Below are 11,424 nucleotides of genomic sequence, written 5' to 3' on the forward strand. Positions count from 1 at the left end.
AACTTGAAAACAATGTTAAAAAATACTTTTGAATGAAAGCAACAAGTTGGTTACAGACAAACCACAACTGTTATTTATTAAGAAGATATCTTCTCCACCCTGTATCCTGGGGGATTATAGCACATCCCTTAATTGCCTTTTGGCCTCACAACAGCCTTGTGAGGGTGGTCTGGCTGAGGAATGGAAGGTTGCCCCCCTCCCCAAGGCCACCCAGTTTGACTCACAGCTGTGGGGATTTGGATGTGGATTTCTCATTTCTAAACTGAATGCTCTCTTGGCGTTTAACATTAGGACTTAATTGGATAATAGCACAGTAAAGAATTTGGTCTTTCACACACACATCACAAAAAAGGATCATATGCCTGGGAAAAAAGAGCAACATATAGTGTACGTGTTTGTGGGAAATGTAAAACAAAACCTTTTAGAAACTTTATAATTTGTGAATGCGTTTCTGAAAGTAGATATATCTTTCTTGCCTGGTGTTTGTGATGGTATCTCTGATAAGGTTTGTTGTTACAAAAGCAATTATTATCTTCTTAAAAAGAAAGGCAGTGGGATTCATGACACTCTTCAATCTGAAACCTTGGGTCATAAGTTTGGACCCCTGGCTACGCTTCCTTAGTGTTGAAATTCCAGCAGCAAAGCAGAGGCCTACTTAAAGAAAGGCAGGAGATCCACAAATTTGGGATGCCTTGTGAAGGCCCTGTCCTAGGTATTTGGGGCTGGGCTAACCAGTTTATCCATGTAACGCATGCTATGGTCCCTGCACTCCCAGGGGCTCCATGTAATACCTCCCCACCATGGATCAAGGCCATAGTCTCTGTCCTCACTTTTCCCTCTTTAAGGACACTCAGAGTGACACCCCTTTTCTGCCCCCAGTCTGGCTGCTTCCTCCACAATTGTACTCTGCTAGGACCCCTCGAATCCTTAAACTGGCTCTGGTGCTATGGGCCCTGCAAATCCTTAAACCACTTCTGGTTTCAGGTACACAGAAGGAGGTCCCATGAAGAAGGCAACCAATGTACGGAGCCCCAAACATTCAGGGCTTTATGAAAAAGGACACTTTGAATCGGAAGACCATGTAGCTATAAATCTGTCCTGATTTATAGCCAGAGGGAGAAAAACACACAGGGAGTGGGGCTTTGTCCTTCAAATTAGGAGTTGTACACTGCCCGGAGCCAAGAGGAAAAGCGGAAGTACAGATAATTTAACTCATTAATAAACAAACGCATTTATTGATTAATACCGCTGAGCTTCTGCACGTCCCGCAGAGTAACCAAACCCCAGGCAAAGGCCCTTCGCCCATGCTCAGAGAACCTCTGCTTCAAGCGAACCTTCCCACGCAACTTCGGATTTTGCAGATTTCCTGCCCCGACGGGGAAGAGGGCGGCGCTTACGAGGAGGACGGTTTACATAACATCCTCTTCCGATTGGCTGAAGACCGGGGAGGCGGGTCTGCGGGCGGAGCTGGCCAGTAGCTGACCGGCGCTCGCCTCAATTGGGCTCGCAGTTGCCGCAGGAGAGAGCGTCGGTGCAGCCGCGGAGGTCGGACGCGGGGCTCGGGTGAGTCAGGCAGGGCTACTTACGCGAAGCGGGCAAGCCAAAGAGGTCCCAGGGAATGCTGCCGCTTCGACCTCGGCTCCGCTGTGAAATGCTTCTTTCTCTTCACCCCCGCAGCGGAGTCGCTGTTTAGCGGAAACTCTGTACATGCTCAGAGGTCTTTCCAGGAGTTGCGGGCTCTTCTCCCTCCACTCGTAGGAGCGTGTGCAGAGTTGGGGAGAAAGGCGCGGCCGGGGATGGGGCGGCTTCTCGTCTCGGCCTCCGAGTCTTCCTTGCTCGACCTTTGCAGTTTGAAGGTTTTCTAGATTCATGATTAAAGCGGCGCCGGGTGATGGGAGCGGGGGCGGACCCTGGGGAATTACGCGGAGCTTAAGCTGACCTGGAGCTTGGCACAGAACTCTTGTTTTCCTGCCTGCGCTCAGCCCTTCCACGCAGACTGGTAAGATGACAGTTCGCTCGAGGGAGTGTTTGGTCCCGGCTGCCCTTTTGCAAGCATCGGGGGGAGATCGGAGAGTATGACGGAGCAGGCACAGTCAGTCCCTGCTTGTTGTTGCTTAAGCCAGTCCTGGCTGCTTCCAGTTTTGGTATCTGCAGAGGTAAGAACTGCTGCACGGTATCAAAGGTCCATCTAGTCTAGGATTGTGCCGCGTGCTTCCGGGAAGCCTGCAAGCGGCGACCCGAAGGCTCCTTCTCTTGTGGCAGTGCTTCCCAGCTGTTATTTGGCGGTACACTGCCTCCGGAGGTGGAAGCTCCACCCAGCTATCTTTGCAAGGCGCTTTGGACGGAGGTGTCCCCCAGAGATGCGTTCTTCGCCTTCTGAAAAAGTGGTCATCCCTGCATTTGGTGGCAGGGACTTCCAGTTTGTTCTTTTTGAACGCACTGCCCCATCAGTTTTGCTGAGTGACCCTAAACCCTGCTGTTTTTAAGAGCAAGATAAAACTAATATAATCTCCATAATTGTCTTTTATCACCATGCCCATATAGTTTGGGTCACCCCCCCTTGTAAACTAAAAAGCCCCTTGGTACTTTTAGAATTCACCTAAGCTTACACAGGGGATACCTTTACCTTTAAAGGGAAATTAATCTATCTGGTTGCTCTTTTTCTGTGTCTCCTCTAATGGAAAACTACACCAGGCTGCTCTTAAAGGAACAGGAACAGGCCAGGCAGTGCCCCGAGGTGGTTGGTAACCCTGGCACATCCTTCTCTCTCTCTCTCTCTCTTTTTTTAAAGGAACAGTGATGTCACCTTTTTGGAGCATACTATCCTGGTGCAATAGATTAGGGCAGCCCTTTTAAAAATAAAATATCCCTGCAGTTTTTTTTTTTTTAAGAGTACTATAGCCGGCCATCTGGCAACCAGACATGCCTTTCCCATCTGTCTTGGCCTGGGTTTCTTTACCTCTCTATTTGGGGAAAGGAACCTGGCTGCTAGAAACTTGGAACTTTTACAACCTGGGTGTGGCACAGAGGCGTGCTGCTTTGCTCTCCAGGCCAAGCAGAGTAACTATGAACTCAGAATTACTCAACCTTAGAAACCGGTGTCATTTATCTCATTTGGAGTCTCTTCCCCCCCCCCCCCAATCTCCTTCAGGCTATATAAAGGCCTCTGGGAGGCATCATCCGTAGTTCTGTCCTCCTTTGTTACCCCCCCCCTTCAAAAAAAACTATATTGTCTCAGCTAATGTTGCCTGGCCATTAGTAACCTGATCTTTTACATCTGAATCAAATAGTTTAGGCTTCGTTGATGTGGAAATCTCCACACGCCCTGTGTCAAAGTTCAGCTCCCAGTGATACCTGGCCAGGGGGCTGCTTGGTAACTTTAGCTCTCTGGCTGAAGCTATCTTTGGATGTCACAGGGCCAAGGGAGCTTTGTGGAATGGATAGTGAGAACTTGGCAGAGAAGTAACTGGGTGCCTCGCATAAATGGCATACAGCTGGTGGTGGTGGTGTGGGGGGGAAATGGATGCCTGTATGTATAGCTCTGGGACTTGGACCACAAATGGGGGTGGAGTTTTTCTTCGTGATCTACATGAGATGGATCTCTAGGGAGTGTCCGTGGCTTAGAGGGGGCCAGTGATAGGGTTACAAGTCTTGTGGGATCTGCCAAACATCCCATTTAGTCCAGCATCCTGTTTCTGAGAGGATGCAGCCAGATGTTTCTGGGGACATAACAAGCACAGCCTCACAGCGACTTCCCCTTCTGTGGTTCATTCTTTGTATCTGAGAGTGCTTCTGAACCTGAAGGTTCTGTTCACCTAACATGACCGGTAATGGGAGGAAAGTGCTCGGGGAGGGTGATTTTTGCTCAGAAAGGTTGTCTCCCTGGATGTAGTCACCCACTCCTCCAGTCCTTTCTGCAGCTGGCTTTAAGTTGAAGGGAGGAGACTGTGGTGCTGATCTGCCATCTAGATTAGTCCACAGCTCAGGTGGCACCTCTGCTACGTCCTCAGGTGACTTGAAAAGTGCTTTAATGATCCCTTGTGGATCCTTGATGTTGCCATTTAGTTCTGGCTGATTTCCTGCTCACCTACTTCTGCTGTTTGTTTGTAATGAGCAGCCTGCGCATGGAGCTCCCGGGCCACATAAGTAAAATGGCAGGGCCCTGCTGCAAAGGGTTTGCCAATGGGGAGGGTGAGTCTAATGTGGGAGGAAGGTGAGCCAAAGCAGTTGCGTGTACTTAACTTTTAAAGGTCCTATCTACTGCCATGGGAAACAGGTTTGATAATCTCCCCTTATGGGTATCTGCAATGTTTCATTTTTGCTCAGACTAGAGTTCCTGGGGTTCTGTAGGGGAACCACGGCAAGTGAACTGGCAGAGCAGGGATAGTCAATCTGTGGTCCTCCAGATGTCCATGGACTACACTTCCCATGGGCCCCTGCCAGGAAATGCTGGCAGGGGCTCATGGGAACTGTAGTCCATGGACATCTGGAGGACCACAGGTTGACTACCCCTGTGGTAGAGGACCAATATGACATTGTCATCTAGATGTGCCTGTGGAATATGCTTGGCTTAGGGACAGCTGCAGAAGGGGGAAATCAGAGCTCCCAAAGTGGGGTTTCCCCAGGGCTTATTGACCTCCCAAGCAGTAGAAACTTTTAACACTTGGCCTTGGTGGGATTAGAATGGCTGTCAGTCAGGCTGGAGCGTGTCTTTCTTCTCAGTGTGGGTCCCTTCTTTCTGTACCTGTCTTCCCTGGGTCCTCCAGGACAGGGGTAGTCAACCTGTGGTCCTCCAGATGTCCATGGACTACAATTCCCGTGAGCCCCTGCCAGCGTTTGCTACCCCTGCTCCAGGAGGCTTGTCCGGGGCAGGGAAGGGCTGGAGAAGAGTCAGCTGAGATTCTGATCTGTTGCTCCCTTTTGTTCCCAGGCAGAGCTCTCTGCAAATCCCCCTTTGAGCAGCTGTCCACCTTGAGGCCATGCTACTCTGATTCACCTGCTGGCAGCCTGGCATCATTTATGGTGTGGGTAGACCCTTGGGGCAAGTAGTTGGCACCGCAGGCCTCCCTGAACAGGGGCCTCGTTGCTCACACGTGAGGCTTTTTTCGTTGTCAAATTAGCTACGCTTTCTTGTTGTCACTAACTTTTTCACTGCCTCTTTCATGGCAGCTTGATCTGCTCACAGTATTAGGAAATTGTGCTTTATAAAGTGCTGCCTTTTTAGGCAATACCGGTAAGGCCAAAGAGCAAACAAAGTGCTTTTTGCTATCAGTTGGCAGCCCTTATGCCGTTCCTTGTTCTGGTGCTATATGTTTTGGGGCTTTCCTTGAGAGGAGGCTGGGAAGAAGCCCCTTCGTCCCCTTCCCCTTGATTTTCTCTGTGGTTGTGTGGACCCACTCTTAATTCCAAGCCCTGCAACTGGACTTTCTGGGAAGTGTAGTGATTTCCCATTTAAGTACTAACCAGGGCCAAACCTCTTTAGCTTCCAAGCTCTGACGTGTTCAAGCTAGTCTGGGCCATCTCTTGCTTGGTCATACCTGAGTCAAAGATAGTCCTATCTCTCTTGGTTCTGTGTATTCTGTGGGCGTTTCCCCCATCAGTCCAAATTGCATTTGACCTAGTTCTAATCAGAAAATCAGGTGGAGCTGCTCGGCTATCTTGATTGGCTTTGGGGAGAGGCCTGGCTCAGTGCTTTGAAGTTCCCAGGTTCTAGCTTGGGCTTCTCCCATAGAATTATCTTAGATAAAGACCTTGGACCCACAGACTTGGCAGAGCAGCTAATCCTGGACTGACTTGATATAAGGCAGTGTCTTCCTTCTCTGATCTAGATAGTCCATGGCAAGCCTGATCCCATCAGATCTCAGAAGTTAAGCAGGGCCAACCCCAGCTAGTATTTGGATGGGAGACCTCCAAGGATCTGAGTGGTATTCTCTCCGAGGAACACCAGGCAAGAAATGGCAGACCACCTCGGAGCATCCCTTTCCCAGCTGCCAGGCAATCCTCAGATCTCCTGGCTGTGCTACTCAGGCCATGGAAATCAAGCTGCTTCCTTGTTTACAGCAGGGGTAGTCAACCTGTGGTCCTCCAGATGTTCATGGACTACAATTCCCATGAGCCCCTGCCAGCATTTGCTGGCAGGAGCTCATGGGAATTGTAGTCCATGGACATCTGGAGGACCACAGGTTGACTACCCCTGGTTTACAGGGGTCCCAGGGGCAGAGTTGGGGAAAGCTCCCTGATTCCTAAGCAAACTCTTTTGTCAACCAGAGTTCTGGAATTGATGGATTTCTGGTCTGGCTTAGGAGCTGGTGGCTTCATGTGGCTGTACTAGCGGTCGAATTGCCTGCTGGGGGCTGATGACTTTAATATGATATGCTGGGGGGGGGCACTCATTTGCCTCTGGAATTCCTAACAGTTTTCTTTTTTTTTTTGTGCTGTTGGGTTTTTCTAAAGGAGTGGGCGGCTTATAAGTGCAAGAATGTGGCTGCTGAAATGATTTAGGGGTTGGTGCGTAATCCCTATGTTGGGGGGTGGTCATTGGGTGTAAAAATCCCTAAGAGGCAGGGACTTGCTATGCATTTATGAAACCTGCATGGGATGGAGAAAAAGGGCACTCTTCCCTCCCCCCTCCCTTTCATAACAGTGCAAGAGCAACTTGATGACATTGATTGGCAGAGGATTCATGACACATGGGAGAGGTGGCTTTGCTTGGCACGGCTATTGTCTTGAATGACCTGGAAAAACTAGCTACTCTCCATGACTCCCGAATGCGATCTCTGCACATAGAGGCAGTATACCTTGAAGTGCCATCTGCCAGGGGACAAAGAGGAGGGTGTGGCCAGGGCCTTCCTAGCCTGCTGGTGTCTTTTCAGCCAGCTGCTCGTAGAGTCAGAAGGCTGGACAGGATGGGCCTTGATTGAGTCCAGAGGTCTTCCTGTGTTGGGAGGTTCCTGTGTTTGGCGGAGCGCCCTGTCATTGCCTTGCAGGGTTTGGGGTGGGGAGTGCAAGAGAGCAAAGAAATGAGTAGCCGGGTGTCAGTCCTATGATGAGTGTAGTAACTGAGTGGAAGAAGAGGACATTGGTAACTTCGCAATTCTGTGTGTCGTTCTGGGAGGATCCTGATAGAGCCCATTTGTTAGACCAGGCTGGAGAGCTGGTAGAATGAAAAATGAGAAGGAATAGGCAGTTTATGGGTGCTGGTCTGGACACTTTGGGGTGCATCCTTGCAAATATGATTGTCTGGCTTTGCATGGCCTTCTAGTGGTATATTTATGATTTTTTTTATATCCCACCTCTCCCATAACATGGCTTGTGGCGGGTTACAATCATAAATATACATTAAAATCCCCCTAAAACAATGACATCCCTATAAAAATCCACTTCCCAGGCAGCGAAAGTCCCCCTTCATATAACAACCCTATAATGGCACAGTGCCTCGGGGTCAATTCCAGGGGTGCCTGATGCCCTGGCTAATAAATGAACTATTTTCTTCTTCTTTTTTTGTAAATGGGGGTGGCTGTTTGCTCATGTCAAGAGGCCCTTTCTCTTTTTTGCAAAAAAATCTCTAGATGCTGGTGGGCATTGCAAGCTTTAAATCTGGGAACCAAACTGCTGAAGTCCTGACTGCCCTCTGACCATTTTTGGAGAAAGCTGAGCAAACTTTAGGTGCTGACGTAAAAGGCATTAGCCAGCAACTTTGGATGCTGATGCATCCACTGTGCTAGCTTTTGGGGCACCGTGAGCCCTGGAGAGTTGCTGTTTTGCCTGGGAGACTTTACTGGAAAACAGAACAAATTACCACTGTGGAAACCTGGGGTGTGCCTGTGACCTCTTCCTCCTTCCAGTCCCTGCTGTTGCCTTCCCTGCGTTGAGGGAGGAGCACACGCACGCAGCTGTGTTTGGTAAAAATAGCCACCTGTGCTTGCTGCTAATGATGCTGCTTGCCGTTCTAAATCCTTCGCTTCCCGCTGTGCGGCTCTGGCGGCCCGTCCAACGGCTGTTTTGCAGCACCTGCTTTGTCAGCAGTACCCAGATCTGTGCCATTGGGGCTTCGGCACCCCTGCCAAGAGCCCCATACAAAGGAAGCCTTATTCAGCAGTCCAGCGACCCTGGGCAGTAGAACACCCCCCCCCCCTCCGTTTCAAATAAGCTGCAGCCTGCTTTCTCTCTTTTTTAAAAAATTCATTTGCGGCAGATGGTCTGTTCTGTATAATGGGGTGTGTAGTCGCTCGTGCAAACGACAGCTGGTTTCTGCCAGAAACCCGATGCTATAAGCAGTGGAGGGAGAGGAGGGCATTTGATGGCGTCAGGTTTGGGTAAGGTCTGCTAAAGCCAAGCCATGTCTTAGTTGTCCAATAGCTGTCACATTTCCTTCCTTCCAAAATATTCGAAAGCAATGCGGATAAGAGGAAAGGCTGCTTTCCCAAGTGCAAATACATGCTCAGCCATGAAGTGGGTGGCGTTGGAGGATGCTCTCTCTGAACCTGCCTTGCAGGGCTGTTGTGAAATTGTGTTCATGTCATTCCCACTGCTCTGAAGGGAAAGCGGGGTCAATGATGTGATGGGCTTTTAGCTGTGCTGCAGAAGAAGCTACTGACTTAATGTACCAATTTGCCGTGTATGGATTATGGAGTCAAATCGTCTGTCGGTCAAGGTCAGTTTGACTCTCTGGGGTCCTGGGCAGAGGTCCCTTCACCTTCGACCTGATCCTTTTACCTGGAGATGAACTATGTTCAAGCAGGCTGGGTAATCCACACGTCTAATGCTGAGGTATTCAGATCCAAGCTGGAAATAGCTGCTTGCTTGTGGGTGGATAAGAATCACCTTCAGGTGACAAAGGTGAAAGATCGGCATAATCTGTTTGAGGGTTTTCCCCCTTGTATACTACAGAGGATTGACAGAATTAAGCAGGGAGGCATGCCAATGATTGGGTTGGTGCTGGCTAATGCCTTTTGCAGTTCTATTTGGAAGGCTGTGTCAACGTATGGAATCTTGGATGACAGATGCACCGGAGAGGAGAGGAATCAGACTGTGCCATTTTGGTGCTGGAGAAAATGTTGCTGAGATTGTTCTTCCTGCATACCTGCCTTGCCACTGTGCCCATGTGGTGGCAGCTGAATGGTTTGCCTCTGTTTTCCCATTTGCCATTTTGCAGATGGTGAAGGGAGAGTGCAGTGTTATTTGGGGGGGGGGGGGAAACTACCATTTGGGGTTGCCATCACTTGATGTCAATAATAATCAATAATAATAATTGTTTAATATCCTGCCTGAAGGAGTCTCAAAATGGCTTAGAACTGTCTTCCCTTCCTCTCCCCACAATTGACACCCTGTGAGGTAGGTGGGGCTGAGAGTGCTCTGTGAGGACAGGTCTGACAGATCTGTGATAAGCCCAAGGTCACCCAGCCGGCTGCATGTGGAGGAATGGGGAATCAGAGGGCACCGCTGTGGTTCTTCTGATCAGTGGTGCAGCTCAGGACTGAGTCAGGCTCTTGCAGGTTCACATCTTGTCTCTTCCCTGAACTCACTGCATGGCTTGGCTTCCCCCCTCCCCCTGGTCTGCAGTACAGGAATAATAGAGTGGGACTGCCTTATAAGACTGTTGTAGAGAACAGCTTGGAAATCACTTAGAGCTACTTGCATTTGTGGTTTTCAGACCAGGCTAAAGAAGAAAAAGTTTGTCACAGTTGAAGCTCAAAATGCTTAACTTTTTCGTATTCTTTCCCTTTTATTTCAGGGTGGTGGCTGGACTCCGGATGCCAAGGAAGGACCTGCGGTGCCTTCCAGTTTCTTCCCCCAGGAGATGTAGGCTTCTAAAGGCCTGTAAGAGGCTCCCTTGTGCTCTGTCTCTGTGGTGAATCTCAAAGGTATAGACTTGCCAGGGATCCTTCCTCCGATAGATGTTTTCTACCCCTCCGGAACACGTGTGTTTAGGCAACCCTTCTGCATTGCTGACAAGGGTCTAAACAAAGCTGGTCTTCTAAGTAAAACGGGCCCTATAGGCAGAGCTAAAGGCTCACAGTAATATTTTTTAGCTCTTTTTGCAAACCGAACTCTGGTCCAGCTGTACTCCCTCTCTTCGGCCCTGATTATTCTTGTTTGTTTTTCTGATGGCCAACATCGAGTAGGAATCCTTTGAAAAGTTTCTTCTCAGCAGTCGGCAAGATGTCCACCACCAAAGTGCCCATCTACCTGAAAAGAGGAAGCCGGAGAGGGAAGAAGGAGAAACTTCGAGATATTCTCTCTTCTGATATGATCAGCCCGCCACTGGGAGACTTCCGGCATACCATCCACATCGGGAGTGGTGGGGAGAATGACATGTTTGGTGACATCTCTTTCCTGCAAGGGAAGTTCCACCTCCTGCCGAGGACAGAGAGCAGTTTGAGTTCAGATGGAGCTGACCACTACGTAGTGCCCTTCGAGTTCGCAAGGACTGCTACTGTCTCGGGTTATGATCCGCCACCTCTGGACATCCCGTCGCCTCTCCTAAAGAACGCAATCTCTTTGCCAGTCATCGGTGGACCGCAGGCGTTAACTTTGCCCTCTGCCCAAGCCCCGCCCAAACCACCGCGTCTCCATCTTGATGAGAAGGGCCAACCAGCTCAACTGCCCAAGGACCCTGCAGAGAATCCCACCAACGGCACACGGACTGCAGAGACGCGTCATGCCCCCAATGGCAAGTGTGTGACCGCCCTGAATGGCTTTGTTGAGGAGGAAAAGAAAGGGGAGCCCTTTATGTCCAATGCTGGCTCCATGCTCTCCTTACACGTGGACTTGGGCCCGTCCATTTTGGACGACGTTCTCCAGGTGATGGAAAAACACCAAACCGGGACTGTGGGTGCTCTGTTGAAAGACACCAACAGGCAGCGGATCCTGACGTGACAAGGAAGGACATTCATCGGAATGGACTTCTTGTTCTCTCCCCCCCCCCAGCCTCCTCCCCCCCTCGAACAGCATAGTGTCCAAAAATGTGTGTTGCTGTTAACTGGGTCACCTAAACTGGGTGGCAGGTGTGTGAGTGAGAACACTGGGTGTGGCTTCACTAAAAGCAACCCCCCTGCCTCTCCTCCAGTGTGTTGACATTAAGATTTGGGTGCCCCCTCCCCCAGCTTGCTTCCTCTCTGCGAGACCCCCCTCCCCCGCCTCATGCTACTGAAACCTGTATAGGAAAAAAAAGCAATAAATTCATCAGCATCTGTTAGTTGCTGTTTGCCAACGAGAATCGTAATGTGGTGAGCGTGCATTTCAAAGGGATGAGTTAATCGATGGTTGAGAAATCTTAACAGCCGACAGGATCATTGTTGTGCAAGGCTTGTAGTGGGTGTGGTGTGACCGAGGTTGTGCGATGGAACAGACTGCTCTTTGGCTCAGGTTTGGAAGCTCCAAAGCTTCCGAGTTCCCTCTTTCATTTCCGTGGGTGCACTTGAA

The 11,424-nt window shown here is 49.9% G+C and overlaps 1 protein-coding gene across 3 annotated transcripts; it reads left to right on the plus strand.

Moving 5' to 3' along the window:
- The first annotated feature begins 1,428 nt into the window (after positions 1 to 1,428).
- On the plus strand, positions 1,429 to 11,197 carry CDC42EP2 (CDC42 effector protein 2). Of its 3 annotated transcripts, none has more exons than XM_077329233.1 (2): positions 1,429 to 1,563; positions 9,734 to 11,197. In XM_077329233.1, exon 2 carries the CDS (start codon positions 10,162 to 10,164, stop codon positions 10,876 to 10,878), a length of 717 nt encoding a protein of 238 aa, XP_077185348.1. In that variant the 5' UTR covers positions 1,429 to 1,563; positions 9,734 to 10,161; the 3' UTR covers positions 10,879 to 11,197. The 3 variants fall into 3 exon arrangements, with proteins under 3 accessions (XP_077185348.1, XP_077185368.1, XP_077185358.1); XM_077329253.1 differs by lacking the exon at positions 1,429 to 1,563 and adding an exon at positions 1,976 to 1,999; XM_077329243.1 differs by lacking the exon at positions 1,429 to 1,563 and adding an exon at positions 2,022 to 2,156.
- Positions 11,198 to 11,424: the final 227 nt, after the last annotated feature.

This window comes from Paroedura picta, chromosome 1 (genome assembly GCF_049243985.1).
Source record: "Paroedura picta isolate Pp20150507F chromosome 1, Ppicta_v3.0, whole genome shotgun sequence".
Lineage (NCBI taxonomy): Eukaryota > Metazoa > Chordata > Lepidosauria > Squamata > Gekkonidae > Paroedura > Paroedura picta.